This window comes from Garra rufa, chromosome 5, assembly GCF_049309525.1.
Source record: "Garra rufa chromosome 5, GarRuf1.0, whole genome shotgun sequence".
Lineage (NCBI taxonomy): Eukaryota > Metazoa > Chordata > Actinopteri > Cypriniformes > Cyprinidae > Garra > Garra rufa.
The window spans coordinates 25,006,955-25,025,695 of record NC_133365.1 but is presented as its reverse complement, the minus strand read 5'-3'; the positions used below and the strand labels follow the sequence as shown (position 1 = coordinate 25,025,695).

At 35.0% G+C, this 18,741-nt stretch overlaps 1 protein-coding gene and 1 long non-coding RNA gene across 2 annotated transcripts; one reads left to right on the top strand and one right to left on the bottom strand.

Annotated features, from left to right (window-relative positions):
- Positions 1-4,960: 4,960 nt before the first annotated feature.
- LOC141335889 (uncharacterized) lies at positions 4,961-7,620 on the bottom strand. The gene is made up of 3 exons (XR_012355640.1): positions 7,493-7,620; positions 6,575-6,694; positions 4,961-6,305 (listed from the first exon to the last, which is right to left on the bottom strand). It is a non-coding gene; the product is annotated as an uncharacterized lncRNA (long non-coding RNA).
- Positions 7,621-9,152: 1,532 nt separating this feature from the next.
- On the top strand, positions 9,153-17,910 carry fkbp6 (FKBP prolyl isomerase 6). The gene is made up of 8 exons (XM_073839332.1): positions 9,153-9,227; positions 10,007-10,124; positions 13,743-13,832; positions 14,491-14,693; positions 14,772-14,891; positions 14,989-15,186; positions 17,632-17,741; positions 17,832-17,910. The coding sequence occupies exons 1-8, from the start codon at positions 9,153-9,155 to the stop codon at positions 17,908-17,910; spliced, it is 993 nt and encodes a 330-aa protein (XP_073695433.1).
- Positions 17,911-18,741: the final 831 nt, after the last annotated feature.

Sequence of the window (18,741 nt, the reverse complement as noted above, 5' to 3'; positions counted from 1 at the left end):
AGTATTAACTCAGACATTATTTAAAAAAAACATTTTATGTTTAACATTTTATTTTATTTTAGCTAAGGTATTTGTATCAATACTGTGTGCATTTTACCCCATGCTGGTGAGCCTTTTACCCCCTGTGTGGGGTAAAAGGCCCCCATTGCCACCTCATACATTTGTAAGATTTTTAAACAAAATAAACAACTTGTATGATTTATATTTGCACAAAATCTGTTGCTCCATAAATGTTCACAGTAAAAAAAGCAAATTTTTTTCTTAGCGTGTGCCTTTAACCCCGTTGTATCCTATATCCTGCACAAAGCTGCTATACTGTGCTACTTGTAGCACATGCGCTTCAACTGCACACACAATGCAACAGCGCACGATGAAACCTTTATTATTTCATATTAAACCACTTTAATATGGTTTAATATGGCCAACAGTAAGAAAAAACGGCTCCAACTCCTGACATGAAAAAGGACACGATAAATAATGTTTATGTTGCTGCTGCTGTTAACAAGTGAAAACATCTTAAAATATCTCCTCTTTGCGTAAAACAGAAATAATATACTAACCTTTTTGTCGAGTTATTGGTACATACAGTAGTGACTTTATTTTCCCATAATACTTTGCTGTTTACAGTAAAAAACTGTATACACATTTTATATCTTACTGTACACATGCAGTAAAATACTGTTCAAATTACAAAAATTGGTTACAGTGTACCTTTTTGAAAATGTACTGCCCCAGTGACAGCTTTTTTTTTTTTTTTTTTAAGAATAAAGTAGACCCTAGGGTGATTTAGGGTAATCAAATCAAATCAAATCAAATCAAATCAAATCAAATCAAATAAAATCAAATCAAATCATATAGAATCAAATAAATAATAAATCAACTAAACAAACAAATACATAAATATAGGCTGGATATAGCCTACTCTAGTGCCTACTGGACTGAACATGCTATCTCTTTTAGAGTGCTTTAGCTGAAAATATTTGTTTTTTTTTTGTCCACTTTTGACAATATGGGAAAGTTCACTTAAAAATCTGGTGTTTTTGCATAGGCTAATAAATTCATGCAGGCCATGAATCTGAAACAAGTTCACAGATTAGATGGTGCCATCTGCTGTTCATTCATGCTTTTTACATGTGCAGTTTTTTACAAATAGAAAATAAATTCTGCAAATTAAAAGGCATTTCAATTAAAGAAAGTTTCAAACAATATTTGTGATTTTGCATCGTTTTGAAGGCATTAAAAATTTTATTCATTTAGCCTAATACAGCTTTCAACCATGTTTTGCATTTCATCCAGCCATTCATTCATTTTCCATACTGCATTATCCTTCACAGGGAAACACTGAACGGATGGCCATTTCTCTATCTCTGTTTCTCACACACACACACACACACACACACACACACACACACACACACACACACACACACACACACACACACACACACACACACATGTTGGGTTTACATGTTTTATGGGGACATTCCATAGGCGTAATGGTTTTTATACTGTACAAACCGTATTTTCTATGGCCCTACACCTACCCTACACCTAAACCTAGCCCTCACAGGAGATTGTGCATACTTTTACTTCCTCAAAAAAACTCATTGTGTATGATTTATAAGCCTGTTTCCTCATGGGGACCTGAGAAATGTCCCCACAAGGTCAAAATCTACTGGTATTCCTATCCTTGTGGGGACATTTGGTCCCCATAATGTGATGAATACCAGGTACGCACATACACACACACACACACACACACACACACACACACACACACACACACACACACACACACACACACACACACAGTCTGGTTTGCTATCCTTGTGGGGACTTTCCATAGGAGTAATAGCTTTTCTACTCACACACACACACACACACACACACCTTTACTTAGGTATCTAAATGGGGACATTACATAGACTTCTATTGCTTTATATACAGATAGTTATACATTTTCTAACCTAAACCTACCTAAAACTTTCTGCATTTTTACAATTTAATAAAAACTTAGTTTACTTTATTTTTATACCAAACAAGGACATCCCCAAAGGGAGGTTTTTGGAGATTTTGTCAACCTTTGCTCACTTTTGGGTAAATCTGAACCCCAAAATATAGTTACGTACACTGTAAAAAGTTTTCACCAGATTCAACTTAAGAACTTAAGTTCAGCAGATGCTTTAAAATTTTAAGTTAAATCAGCTTAAAACTACAAGTCATTTTAACTCAAATAAAATAAAATGTGTTGATTTACCTTGAGTTGAAATGACTTAAGTTGATTCAACTTAAAATTAAGGCAGCTGCTAAACGTTTTTAAGTTGAAACTGGTAAAAACTTTTTACAGTGTAGGTACACACACAAACACACACACACACACACACACACACACACACACACACACACACACACACACACACACACACACACACACACACACACACACACACACACACACACACACACACGTTGGGTTTACATGTTTTATGGGGACATTCCATAGGCGTAATGGTTTTTATACTGTACAAACCGTACTTTCTATCGCCCTACACCTACCCTACACCTAAACCTAGCCCTCACAGGAGATTGTGCACACTTTTACTTCATCAAAAAAACTCATTGTGCATGATTTATAAACCTGTTTCCTCATGGGGACCTGAGAAATGTCCCCACAAGGTCAAAATCTACTGGTATTCCTATCCTTTGGTCCCCACAACGTGATGAATACCAGGTACACACACACACACACACACACACACACACACCTTTGAACAGTTTTTATAGTGTCCTGTTCACCTGTGTTGCCTGTTTTTGGACTGTGGGGGAAAGCAGAGCACCCAGAGGAAACCCACGCAGACATGGGGAGAACATGCAAACTCCACAGACTCCATGCAGTCTAAGCTGAGAATCGAACCAGGAACCTCCTTGCTGTGATCGAGGTGCTACCCGACAATGAGCTACCCTTAGCTTTTGTTGTCATCATTAAAAAAAACGTTGTATCTTTTATGTGTGGATATGAAAATAAAATAAAAACAATACATTAGTGGTTTCCACTACAAATACCATTACAAACCATCAACATTTATCTATTAAAACCATTAAAAAAATACTGTCCTGTGGTGTGTTTTGGGAGATATTTCATTAGGATTTAGTGGTTTTAACAAGTCACCAATAGAAGGCAGGGATACCAATAGAGACCAATAGGCACCATTACAGTTTCCATTAAAACAAGTACAATTCCTATTATAACCAGTTAAACCATTACAAATTATGTGATGGTGTCTAAAAAGTGAACAGTTGGATCAACTTAAAAAAATTACTTTTTCAACTTTTTCTTTAGTTTTTTCAACTTATTTTATTACATTTTATTAACTTAATTTTCCTAGGTCAATCACACTTACATAATTTTAGTTCATTTAACCCTAATATTTACATTAGACTAACTTAATTCAACTGCATGAGTGAACAGTTCGATCAACTTATTTTTTTTAGGTGTTACCAATTGAAGTATTTTTTTTCTCAAAGTTTCAAAGTTTTTTCAACTTAAGTACATTTTATCAACTTAATTCTCCTAAGTCCACTTGCATTCTTAACTTAATTGAACTTAAATAGAATTTATCATTGAACCTGAATGTATTCATTTTCCCTAACCATATTATTAAATTACCTGCAAATAAAAAATTTAAAACTTCCTGAAAATGCAATAGATTTGTCACCAAAGACTCAAATTGCTTTAGAAAATATTTGTTAACTTTAATTCATTTGCAAAACAAAGTTTCCAATGTAAATTCATTCACTTAAACTTAAACCAATCCATTCTACTGTTTTCTTACAGCCTTTTTGCAATGTACTTTGTCTTTGCACTGCACCAAACGTTTTATACCCAAAACTGAGCCACTAATATAATAATAAAAAAATAAAAACAGATCATTGAACTGAGGCAGGAAAAAAATTAACATATATGTTTTTTCAGTAGGGTTCTACCGAATGAGAAAAAGACTGTTGTCTTTTTTGCTGTCTATTATATTCTAGTGACTGTGACGTATTATCCATCATTTTATAAAGGATATATCTTAATTAGCCACAGTCTGTATAGCACATATGTAATATTATGGAAAAACAATGGAAAAGCATAGCAGTGGAGTACAAAAACTTGTTCTGGGTAAACAGCCCCTGTTGGTTATTCTCCTACTCCATTCTGCTTACTCAGAAAGGTGATTAAAATAGAGCTGAATGTTTGTTTTGAGTATTTTCCTCAACATAAATTGAAAATAATTTCAGAGCAGGACAATTCTATGTAGATTTATTGCATGGTTTGTATCAATATTTTGACCACTAATATCACAGTTTATTTACACAACATTCCAGTAGAAAATGACATGATTTTTCACAGGTGTTTTTCCCATATTTTGAATTGTGTTATGTATTAGGGTTGAAGAAAGTGTGCATAAATAGAACATTTTCAATGCATTTCTTTTATTACAGTGTACTAAAAAAGTTAAGTTGAATTATAAGAATAACATTTACATGGGATCATAAAATATGTTAATGCATGTTAATGTATGTTAAAGACAATGGAAACAGTGGCTATAAACAAATCACTTTTTCATTCTTTAGGAAGTCAAGTCATCTTTATTTGTATAGTGTTTATCACAATACATATTATGTCAAAGCAGCTTCACAGTAACTGGGTAAAATAGTAAAATCAGTAATGAAAACTCAGCTATGGAGATAGATTCTGCTGTAAAGCAGCTCTAAAAGACAACAGTGTCTCACTGTAAAAAGTTTTCACCAGTTTCAACTTAAAAACTTAAGTTTAGCAGCTGCCTTAAGATTTTAAGTTAAATCAACTTAAGTCATTTAAACTCACAAGTTATATCAACTCATTTTTATTGTAATAAGTTAAAATGACTTGTAGTTTTAAGCTAATTTAACTTAAAATCTTAAGGCAGCGGCTGAACTTAGGTTTTGAAAACTTTTTACAGTCTTTTTACAGTCAGTTTAGAGCTGGTTCAGTTCAAATCAATAACTGTAAATTTCATCACATTTTAAAGTGAGTTCAGTTCAGCTATAAGCAATTCTACAAAAGCTCATTACTTAGCTTTAGTCAGTTCAGTGTTTATATGATTCAGCTGTAGAGCAGCTCCACAGAAGACAATAGTTGAGCTTGATTCAATGCATGTATAGAAAGCGATGATTGGGCCGCCTGACTTCCTAAGAGCACCAATTTTTTCATTTAAGTAATTTAATGAAACTGATTTGTCAACACTTTGCTCAAGAGAACATAACGCACTGAAGCTGACTCGGTGATAATAGCTTTATATTAGATTTCCGCATTTATTTTTTGAGGTTCATCAGAATTTACATACAATTTTTGAACAAAACATTATGACAGCTTGAATTGGTTTCCAACATACAAAATCTGTTTGTGAACAAGAAACATTGTTAATGCTGATAACAGCTGTGTATATAAACTCTTTAGCCTAAAAAATGTATTTGTCACACAGTAGAATAACAAGGATTATGTGCACTTGACCTCAGAAAATGCCCTTGCTTTTAATCACATCTCCTTATGTTTACATACCAAACTATCAGCACAGTTTTTATGGGGAATGTGTTTCTTGATAGTCTTTCCTGCCAAGTCATGTTTATATGACAAAGTGAAACGAATGAACTTTAGTGAACAACCTTCATCGACTGGTTGTATACAACTGTAGATTGCTACAGTAACATTGAGTTAAAAACGTGTTCTTCAAGGGATAGATTACATTAAAAAGGCCCTAAGACTCACCTCACCTCACCAAGCCATTCCAAACCTGTAGGACTTTCTGTTATTTTGTCAGTACGGCTCAGTGTTGTTTTGGACAAAAGCTTTCTTCAGAATATAGAAAATCATACAGGTTTGAAACAACATGAGAGTGAGTAAATTCTGATAACCTGTATTTTGATTATGTTAGAAAAGGTAATGTCATATTAGATCAGAAAATATGATCTGTCTGAGAAACGGTCTAAAATGAAAAGATAGTTTTTATAAATAATCTTCATAAAGAAAATAAGTGCTGGTCAAACTGATTTATCCCACTAGTCTGCTGCAGTTGTTGTTATGGCATTTCTGTGACATTGTGCCCATGCGCAATGTGTTTTGCCTTGTGTGATGAATGACTGTGCCCATCTTCACTGGCAAGCATGGCAACAACAATAGCGAATATAATAACAGCTGAAATCAATACAGTAGCTACGAGTCCTTTATTAGCTCGCAGAAACTCCATCTTCTTGATCAATAGAGATTTTTTGCATTTTGCCCTCTGAAATTAAAAAGAAAATATGTATCAAGTGTATCAGTACTGTATCAGTTTCTCATTCCACAATAAGGCTTTGTTGATATTACAAATCTGAGGCAGAAGTCAAAATAAGGTTTCAAAGAATACTGTGAGTAATAATGTTTATATGTTCAATTTATAGTAATGAATAATATGACTGTCACGTGAATGAACACAAACAGACATCAGTTGTTTAGACTTTCTCAAAGCAAGCTTACATGAATCATGATACATTAAGAAGACAATTTACTTACTGTGCACTGAGGGTTTTCAGGTTTTTGATTGACAGCTTTGGGTTCTTCTACTTTATTTGCATTTTCCAGCATAGCAACTTTCACCTCCTCTGCCTCACTTTTAACGTTCTGAATATTATCCTAAAAGAGGGACAGAGAGTTATCAGCAAAATTTAGGGTGACATTCTTCTTTAGTGTATACAATATGCCTCTCTGGTGCTTTAAATACATTAAAACTATTAGAAACATAACTTGATTTATATATGACTGAATGAAGTTACATAATACAAAACAACTAATTAAACGCTATAGTTATAGTTAGTTATATTAACTACATTAACATCATATTAACTATAAACGTGATCCGCTAACATCTGACAACCATACAGAAACACAATCATTTTTCAATAATACATTTTTTTTTTGTATAGTGTGCTTTTGCAATCATTGTTTAAAATAAATTACTTCTGGTTTAATATTTTAATAGTTTAAAATATTAAAAAATATTTTAATATTTAATAGTTTCTAATTCAATGATATTCATATTGTTTAAGTGTCGCTTAAGCATCAAATTTGGGCCACTGTAATTCCATAAATGGTAGATGTATATTTTACTGTCTTAGGGTTCAAATGGTCAAATAATGCATTCGGTAATCTGTAATCTGTCAGCTGGTAATTGTATAACTTTATTGCACTGATAACATAATGTCTGGCCTACATATGAACAAAAATGAAAGCATATTGTCATCGCATATGCAGATAAACTGCATAAGGTTACCAGACTGTTTGCATATATCTGGTTGCATAACATGACATACTTACATTTCAAAACATTGTACAGTTTACTAGAATGTTAGACAAATGATCTATTCCTTAAACTGTATTCAACAAACTATACGCTGAATACTGTCGTTTTTATATTTGCAGGAATAAACTCACCATATTGTAGCAGTATCAGAGTCAGAGCCTGTATTTGTGCTTGATTCCGAAGATGCAGAAAGAGTGAATGAAAACAGATGAAATGAGAGCAAAGTACGAATATGGCACGTCAAGAAGGTATGCAGCTCCTCCTCCTTGCTCTACTTTAGCAGTGCTTCCTCCTTTATTTTCTTCAGTGTTTCCACTTCCACCAATCACTAGGTGATTCGCTGAAACAGACAGGCCATAAATAACAGTGTCATTCTCAGGAAACAGTGTCATTCTATTTATCTATTTACCATTTCATTTGAAAATGTTCCTGTTAGATTTTCAAGAAGTCATATGTTCCCACCTCAGGCCCAAATACACTCTGGTTGCTATAAATGATTTTTCCCAGACATGTTTTGTGCCATAGTTATTTAGCTATATCATATACAGATTATTCCGAGATTTAAGATCAATGGAAATAATAATGGTCTAGACTTATTGCACCCCAACACACTGTACACACTTAATGATTTTCCTCCATGACTAAAATATAGCCATTCACATATATAATATACTGAAATTACTGAAACAAACTTACCTCTGGTTAAATAAACGTGGATAAAGTCTTTATCTCAAACATTACATCATAAGCAAGTCACTTTGTCAGAATGAGGTCCTAAACAGTATCAAAACAGTAGGCCTGGAATATTATCTGGATTTTATCCAGATAATAATAAGAGTAAAATAATAATAAAAAAAACCTCAAACCATTCCATAAGAAAACGAATGTAAAGAATTTCTCGACTAAAAATTGCAGCTGCTCTATAGAAAATTTTAGAAAATCTTACCAAAAACGTATTTTCACCCACTAATGTGGTTCACCAAAACAAAAAAGATGATTCACAAAAAAATATCACTATAGGTTGTGGGATATCAAGAAATATTAGGCCTATACTTTTCCCTGAATTAATATAGCAGTGATTTCCAAAGCGTATTCTTTGATTCTTTCCATTGCATTACATTACTGTAACCTGTAGATTTCCTTAGCATGTAATGGTACAATTTATCAAATTAGTGATGAGAAGTGAACATATTTCATCGAATCGTCTCTTTCGAACATGACTAACTACGTCAGAAATTTTAGCGTGGCGTTTTATTAAGGTTTATAATGTAGTGTGACATAATTTGCATTAACATTAAACAACACTAATAATTATTTAAATAGCCGATTTTCTATTAATTAAACGTTTGCTTAATTTTTTATTCAGTCAAGTCATAACCATATTTGTCTAGCCTACGTTTTATTTGTAACATTTCTGATATTGGTTAACTTTTCAGCAGTCAAATCCTCTGTTCGAGTACAATCGTGCAGTCCATTTGGATAACACTTCCGGACAGGTTAGGTTAGGTAAACCAATTCAATCAGTTAAGATATTATTCACTAACGAAGCCTCTTTTCTCCAATCCACTTAGAACAGTTTTTGTAAAGTAGTGTAAATATATATTTACGCATGTGACCTAACAACACCTCTTGGTAAAAACCACATGCGTCTTGTGGCTTATTGCCAACAGTAATTGTAATATTATTAAAATGACGGCCACTAGTTGGCGCAGGTGTCGCCCACACTGGCAGAGACAGGTTAACCTACAGATTAACCGCTTCAAAAAGTTTGTGTCGCCCTAAAAACGTACAATGTCAACAAACGGCAAGACCTCGAGAATATTACAGTTCATGGCCCCAGATGAGCGCCGTCAATTTGGAATCGAGGTAACTGCACTGCAGTAAATGAGCTGGTTAATTTTCTAATGATGCATGATCTGTTTACAATAAAACGCGCCAGCAATAACATAATTGCTTCTTTTTATGTTTTAAATGAGGTCTATATTAACGTTAGTTGTCTACAATGTCACTACGACAACACATTCATGAACATGTAAAACAAACAAGAGCTTATTAACCTCCACATGTGATGTATTTGTGGTGGCCACAGGCTTGCAGTTGGCCTTGAGTTGATATTAGTTTATCCTCAAAATTTTAGCATGTTGGCTACCAGGGTACTACAAACCTGACCATGAAATAGGCATTCAGTATTTTCAGTGGTGTCTCCTCAGTCTGCATAAGATAACAAATTCCCTTTACAACAAAAAAGTACTGCTCAGATGGTAATTCCATGGTGTTTTTATAATGTAAATAATAATACAGAACAATCACATTTTCATGTGCCATCTGTTTATCTGCTTCACCAAGATACTTACCAAGGTTTTAACATGGTCCAACGTGGTACTGCATCAAAGTATTCTCACGTTACAGTTGTACCTCTTGGTGTTTTTTGGTAGTGGGGGTTCATGTTAAATGAAATATAATACTTAATACAGTTTAACTGTTTGTTGTGGGGGTTTCATGTTCAGGCAATTTGTCTTATGAACTGTCTTTTATACTGTATAAAATGAAATAAAAAAACCTTTATTATCAAATAAATTAGCTTTAACATGAATTCAGTCATTTGAATCAATTTTGTATTTATTTTTATGTATTTTTTGTTGTAGACTCCGTTCCAGCGTCTGGCTTGGCAAATGCAAGACATATTAGGGGATGGAGGAATTCTCAAAGAAGTTGTCCATTCAGGGGAAGGTCCACCCATACCCAAGCATGCCTCTGTATCAAGTAAATGACTCAATTTAACATGGTTTTATTGAGTTCTAGCTTCTCTCTTAATTATTACTAGAATACAAACACATTATCGTTTAAAAGGTTGGAGATGAGATTTTCTTTTTATGTTTTTAAAAGAAGTCTCATTGCTAACCAAGGATGCATTTATTTTATCAAAAATACAGAAAAAGTAGTAATATTGTGAAAATATTTTTACAATTTTGAATATCTGTTTTCTATTTTAATTAGGGCTGTCAATCGATTATTATTTTTTTTTTAATCGCGATTAATCGCATGGTTGTCATGAGTTAACTCGCGATTAATCACATATTTTTATCTGTTGTAAATGTTTCTTAAATTAATACTTTTTAAAGTGTTTAATACTCTAATCAACATTGGCATGGACAAATATGGATGCTTTAAGCAAATATGTGTTTATTATTAGTGAAACTACTGTTTACATTATTTGCAGGACAGGGCAGCTCTCTTCTTCTGAACATGCAAAATGTACATTAATTATTACATTTGTTTGCCTCTAGGTGCCCACATACTGTCATTTGATGAGGCCAAGTTCTCAACAAAACTGTTTCTATTGTTATAATTTAGTATTTCTGTTATCAGACAACCAAAGTAATATGAAATAATAACTGAAAAAAATCCTGAATTATGATCGTGATTCAATCGCTGAAAAGAATAATTTACAGGCATCTGGACATAAGTCACCATTCTCTGCATTATTATCGTTGTTTTTAACTTCCCGTTTGAATGCCTTCACAATCCTTTGACTTTTTAGGAGTTTACCCGTTAAAAGTTATGTGATCCCAAAAACCTGCTTCTTTTATTTTTTTTAAGGTATTGTTTTCGTTATAATGTACTGATTTGAGAGCCTGGTCTCATGAAAATGCGCACTAGCACGATTTTCTGTTTCTATTTGCCGTGCTATTAATAAGCTGAAATTAACTTTGGCGTGCATATGATATGCAATTATGCATGTGTTTGACGTGCATTTAATACGCCGTTTTCGCGTGCATACTCGTATGTGGCTTTACGCATCAACCCCACAGCACCAATCCTAACGTAGACCGACTCCGCTTGCATTCATTAAATATGGCAGAAGTGCCGGTACGCAAGTACGCAAAAGGATAAAATACAGACGTGCCTGCGTACCGGCCCACTTCAAGCACTGGAAGCAACAGAATATCTGGTTTAACTGAAAGCGCTGCTCCACTGCCGCTCGCTGAACAGAGCAGACACAGATATAAAGAGAGGGAGGTGTGCGCGCATTGGGAGACCTCGCGCTCATTCGGCAAAACTGGAGAGCCTCAGAAACTATATTAGGTTTGTCCAATTATGTGTTTATGTATTGTTGCTAGACACTTTTCGCTAGGTTGGCAACATTGTGCATCCATATCTTTAACTGCTAGGTAATGGGTCAAACAGAAAATGCGTGCTGCGTTAATCGCGCGTTAATAAAATTAGTGCCGTTAAAATGAATTTGTGTTAACGAGTTATTAACGCGTTAATTTTGACAGCCCTAATTTTAATATATTTTAAATGTAATTAAATAAAGCTGAATTTTCAGTCTAACACAATCTTTCAGAAATCATTGTAATATGCCGATTTGGTGCTTTAAGGGTCAGTTCACCCAAAAATGAAAATTAGCCCATGAATTACTCACCCTCACAGTGTCCTAGGCGTATATGACTTCCTTCTTTCAGGAAGCCGATGTCCTAGGGCAGGGGTCCCCAAACTTTTTTCTGAGAGGGCCACATAATTTTCTTTTTTTTAATGTGGGGCCGGGTCGGTTTATAAAAGAAAATGGCTACTAGTATTATTATTTTTTTATTATGATTTTACCTGCGTTTATTCTACCTTTTTAATGCTAGAATAGTTTATTTTGTTATGCACCACACAGACAAATTATAATTTCTTTTTTAAAAGATATACAGGTGCATCTCAATAAATTAGATAGTTTATATATTTCAGTAATTCAACTCAAATTGTGAAACTTGTGTATTAAATGAATTTTATGCACACAGACTGAAGTAGTTTAAGTCTTTGGTTCTTTTAATTGTGATGATTCGGCTTAAATTTAACAAAAAAACACCAATTCAACTCAACAAGTTAGAATATGGTGACATGCTAATCAGATTATCAACTCAAAACGCCTGCAAAGGTTTCCTGAGCCGTCAAAATGGTCTCTCAGTTTGGTTCACTTGGCTACACAATCACGGGGAAGACTGCTGATCTGACAGTTGTCCAGAAGACAAGCATTGACACCCTTCACAAGGAGGGTAAGCCACAAACATTCATGGCCAAAGAAGCTGGCTGTTCACAGAGTGCTGTATCCAAGCATGTTAACAGAAAGTTAAGTAGAAGGAAAAAGTGTAGAAGAAAAAGATGCACAACCAACCGAGAGAACCACAGCCTTAAGAGGCTTGTCAAGCAAAATCGATTCAAGTATCCACTGTGTTTTTTCAATCACACGTCAAACTCTGCCTTCATCCTTTTCAGCGCTTCCACAGACTTTTCAACTGGGAATGGGGCCACTGGTTTCTCCTGAAAAACTTTGGGCAACTGGGAGATGAATGAAGTTTTGCTTTTGCACCTGTCCCACAAGCAGTGCTAGTTTCACCTCAAATGCTATTGAGTCATTTTGTCATCGCTCTGAATTTTCTAGCTGGCTCACACATCACCTGTTCGATTGCGATGACACATTACATTGAATGTACCATTCTGTTGGTGAATTTAACAAATAATTAGGCTATGTTAATAACTAAGGGAAATTTTAGTTTGAAAGCCAACTTTATTATCAAATACCAATATGATAGAAGTAAAACACATATTTAAAATTTTTCATTTTTCATTTTCAAAATATGTCTCTGGCATTGTTCAGAGGGCCGGTCCAAATGTGGGGGCGGGCCGCATTCGGCCCGCGGGCCTTAGTTTGGGGACCCCTGTCCTAGGTCATCTGCCTGGAGATGCTTCCTTGTGTAACAGTGAGTGCAAGCTAGAGTAAAGTGATTATTGCATCTTAAATATGGATATTTTCTTACAATAGCAGGCATAGAATCGCTACAGGAGGCCTTTATTCACTATTTATTATGGATGGATGCACTTTATTTTGACCTGTTGATGAGAAACACCCACCTATTGCAATAATAAAACTTAAAAGAGCCAGGACATTTTGAGAAATAACTCTGATTGAATTTGTCTGAAGTCATATACACCTAGGATGCCTGGAGTGTGGGTAAATTATGGGCTATTTTCATTTTTGGGTGAACTAACTTTTTAAGAAACATTTTTTATTAACATTTCTTATTATCAATTTTGAAAAAAGTTGTGGTGCTCAATAAAAAGAAAAACAGATTTTTTTTAAAGATTCATTGATGATGAGAAAGTTCTAGAAGGTTTATTTTAAATTAATTTAAATTTATTTTAAATGAATAATCTTTTGTAACTACACTTTTCTTTGTGGTTACTTTTAAACAGTTTAATGCGTCTTTGCTGAATAACAGTATAAATTTCTTAACAACAACAACAAAAAAAACCCCTTTGATCAGTATTGTATATACTTTTATGTCATACATTCTCTTTGGTTTTTCGCTTCTCATAAGCTAATTTCATCCACAGTTCATTTCTCTGGTTTCATTGAGTACTCTGAAGCACCATTTGAGACAACCAGCCACCTTAAGTATCCACGAATGATGAAGCTTGGTAGAGGTAGGATGGAAACTGAATTCTCCCATTAGAATAATAATCAGCAATTTTTACTTGTTTACTCTTCTTTGTCTTCTTTGAGCAGAGTTGGAGGTAACATATTACAAGTAATGCAAGTTATGTAATCAGATGACTTTTTTCAAGTAACTAGTAACAATACTTTTTAATTTAAAAGAAAAGAGCTGAGTTTGTTTTTCAAATAAGTAACAACAGTTACTTTGTTTTCCCATTTATTGACTGACAGTCGGGGAGAAATCGTGAGTAGGCCGATTAGTGCATTGTGTGCTGTGTGTAAACATGATGTTACTGTAATTTTAAATGTGAACATGCATTTACTCATCTCATTTTCACAAAAACAGATTCAGTATTCCTCAAAATAAATAAAATATGTGAAATGCAAACTCAGATTATGACATTTCCCATTTTATTAACCAGTGTCTTTTTTTTAAACATGTCTTTCAACCTAAAGCTTATTAATTTCACTTTTTATATTTAAAAAAAAAAACATAACAAGCCCAGATGAGAAAAAAGTACTGCAAAAGTAACGTAACACATTACTTTCAATAAAAAGTAACTATGTAACATAATTGGTTACTTTTTAGTGACTAATGCAGATTTCTCCAACACTGTCTGTGAAACACTCTAACCTCTTTCCCCATAGATGTTACTTTGTATGGCCTGGAGCTAGGCCTTCTTACTATGAAGAAAGGCGAGTTCTCTCGTTTTCTCTTCAAGCCCAAATATGCCTATGGGGACCTTGGGTGCCCCCCGCACATACCTCCATTAGCTACAGTTCTCTATGAGGTGCAAGTTCTCGATTTCCTGGACTCAGCACAAGTGGATGAATTCTTGGATTTGAGTATGGTAAGAATTAATGCTATTAGCTTGTTCATTTAATTAATTTGTGGTGTCTGAGATATTAATTTCAACATTGTTCCATAGGAAGAGCAAAACAATGTTCCTCTGTCCACATTTATGAATGTACTGGAGACACAGAGGAGCTTTGGCAACCTCTGCTTTAATAAGAAGCGTTATGAAGATGCTCGAGAGAGATATAAGCAGGTTCTGTGCTCGAAAATGTCTTGAAACCTTGTAGTTTTCCCTAATAATACAGTGTGTTGTAGCATTTGTTTAACACTACTGTTGGTCCTCGGTACAGGCCATGATACTTTTGGAGAATCGTGAGCCGGTGGATAACGAAGAGAAGAAGTGTCTTGAGGACATGAAATTGCCTTTCCTGCTCAACCTATCACTCACATACCTCAAACTGGAGAAACCCCAGAAGGCCCTTTGCTACGGTCAGAAAGCGCTGGAATTCAGCCCTCAGAACACTAAAGCGCTCTTCCGTTGCGGCCAGGTTAGGCAACGTTTTGTCACTTTTATATCCATTTTTGAAAACCTGATCATTATTAACATGTTGCTCTATCAAATCTAAGGCTGTCAATTAAGTTAAAATTGTTAGTAAAATAAAGATGATGAATGAATTGAATTAATCACATTTATCAATATTTGCTGAGCAAATCACCCAAATCAAGAGTGGTTTCATATGATAATTTGCTTTGTTCCTTAAACAGGGGCTTAAATATTATAATGTTGTATTTTCTTCGTGGATTGGTTTACTTTTACCAGACAACTTTTCAAAGCATAACAAAATGCATTTATGCAAGTCACATGTGGGTAAAACTGTCCTCTCATTGGCAGGGGCGGAGCCAGACGATGTAAACATTCGGGGCTTAGCCCAAACCTAGGGGGGTCCGGGGGCATGCTCCCCCGTGTAGATTTTTTCCCAATTACGTCAGCTAAATGCACTATTTTTCAGGCTGTTTGAGATGATAGAATGCCTGAAAATCTATACACTATCTGGGAAAATGATGATAGTTAGGGTACTCAGTAAAAAAATAAAAAAATTCACCCAGTAGAGCCTACAAGAGGAAATGAAACAAAGTTGTTTTAAACAAGTAATAAAAACTCAGTGAGTGTTTTAGCGCAATTTTCTCACGTCATGGGATCACAACACTAAGAGATAGTAAATGTTTTCCTGGATTTTTTTTGTGCGTTCCCGAGATTAGACCTTCCTTAACATAATGCCGAAAACCCGAAGTCTCTAGGTGGTCTGGTTGAGGAGTAGATAGAAGTGCAAGATTGGTGCGCACAGACAGAACAGAAATCATGAGTTAACAATCGCAATTTTGTCCGGTGGAAATTTGCGCTAAAAACCTAAAAGATTCGGGGCTTTTGACAAAACATTCGGGGCTTAAGCCCAATTAGCCACCCCCCCGCTCCGCCCCTGCTCATTGGTCAGAGTGCTGCTGTTTATATTCTGGGATTCTGCCACTCACACGGTCATCCATCTGTTGGGTCAGATTGTCTGTTGAGCACATTGCAACCTGAAATTGAAAAAAATCTGTGAGGAACTCCAGATTGCACAGATTCCTATTTCAATGACTGGATTTTTCCCTCAAAATTTTGGTGAATGACAGTAAATCTGACCACACTATTAGGGGCTGTTCACATAGGATATGTTTAATTCTTTTTCATTTTTATTAGAGGTTTGAGCGAGTAGTGCGTTATTGTTAAAGTGGCCAAGGGTTGGCAATCTCCACATAAAACTGATCAGGCAGACCAAACCGTTAAGTCGTATAGTCTTGAAACTTTGAAGGTTGGTAGTACTCCCACCGTCTGCACAGTGTCACCAAGTCTCACCCCAATCTGCCTGACGGGGCGCTACATTGATCAAAAGTTCGAAATCGGTCATAACTCCTTAACCGTTTGTCGTAGGGAACCGCTGGTCGCAAAAGGAGCGCCAAAACTTTCGAAAGGGGCAGGGCCTTTACTAAAACGGCTATAACTTTTCTTCACTAAACTCACAATGTATATGTAAGAGCAGAATCTGAAGTCACATGAAAAAAGTCGAGGAGCTTGGCCACTTTGGTGGTGCTATAAGAGGGATAAAAAAAAAAAAAACATAACTATGCGACCGTTTTTCCTATCAACATGATGGTAACATGATCTTAGTCCAACGTGCCACAAGTGTCTAAGGACATTTGTGTATCTCAAATAACATGGCCGCCATAGGCCGATCAACTCTGACTCACGGCCCTAAAGGTCTGTGAGAAATTTGAAAGAAATCGGCCACTGGGGGGTGATATTGCATTTTTCAAGGGCGTAAATGATCGTATATGGCACGGTTTTTCACACATATGCGCGATATTCATATCATATGATAGACCTTCTCGTTCTGAGCAACTTTGCCGTTCTGAGCAACCACTGCTGTCAATCAAACTGTTTTTTAAATGCTTGAGAAGATGCCTACTTTTGCAAACTAGTCCTAGGTTTTTGCTTAATCTGGAAAAAAAAAATTCTTTGGGCTCAATAATTATATAAAAAAAATGTTTAAATTACCCTTTGGAAAGCTATAACGGGTTGTTTAGAAAAGGGGCCTGTCCAAATATACCTTAAAGCCTAAACGAAAACTCAAAAATTCACGAAACCTGGTGAGCACATGAGACGGGTGATTCTAAACAAGCATGCAAAGTTTAAGGGACATCAGACCACAGCTGCCGCTATAACGGTTATAAATAATAAAAACACCATATTTCAATGGCAAATTTGGCAAAAAACACTTTGTTAAATCATTGATTTATGTGGTTACAGGCTCACACTAAATTAGTTTATTTAGTGCAAATTAACAGGTTAAATTGACAGCCTAGGTTTTTATTTGTGTTTACTACTAAAGTAGAAGAATGTATGGTATGACTAAGATGATATTATTTTATTTATTTATTTATTTATTTTAAATGAGGCCTGTTTGGAGATGAGCGACTATGAGAAGGCACAAGATTACCTTACACTCGCTCAAACCAAAAAGCCATTTGACCCTGACATCAACACCTTGCTGAAAAAGCTTGCTCTGTAAGTTTTCCTTATTTGACAGTTTTGTAAAGTTTCCCTACAGTACATGTGTAAATGTGAAAGCTTAACAAATCTACTTATCGTCTACAGCTGCAACAAGGACTATTTGGACAGAGAGAGAGAGATGTGCTCCAAAATGTTCTCAGGTTTTAAGCAGAGGGAAAAGTGAAGCTTGCAGTGTCCATGGTGGTGGTCTTTACCATTTATCCATTTTTCACACCCTCCAGATTGACCACAAGTGGGCAGTATAAACCCAACAAATTGTAATTTTGGTTTGAGTGGCCAACATTGCTTTAAATGTTGTCATACTTTTAATTGATTATAGTTCACTTTTACTTTGCATTATTTTCAGTTTGCCAACACAATATGCATTTTTTTTTGTATTATGTTCTGTATGTTGACACAGTCAAGATTTTGCAGTGTTATGTTCAGTACTCTATATGGAGCATCAGGATTTCTTCCAAGTGTGTGGCTGGGGTTTCAGAAGTTATATAGAGTTGCTCATTATTTTTCAGGCACTTTGGACATTTCTTGTATTTACTTATAATTCTCCACACAAAATCCAGTCATCACTGGCAAGCTATTTTGTGTGTTAAATTTTGAAGTTAACATGTAAACAATAATTTGTTGTGCCCTCCTCAAAGTTTAGAATTTTCCTTAGATTTATATGGAAATGAATAATACTGTAAAAGATTAAAAATACACATACATTTTGTTTACTCTAATAAAAAGTGAACAAAAATGTCAATATATACTGTATATATAAAGTTTACTTTCATATCCTTATACGAGTCTTGTCATCTTGCTATGTTGTCTTGGTACATTTTACTGCCTAGACTGTACTCACAGTGCTGGACACTTATGCTCTCTGTCTTAGAACTAATTTCATTGATGTATGAAGTACACAGAGGTGTTTAGCAGAGTAACCACAGGTGTAGCTCATCACATTTACTGTTAAAAAAAATCTAGCTTGTTTCCCATCTAGGTTTTTACTAAATGT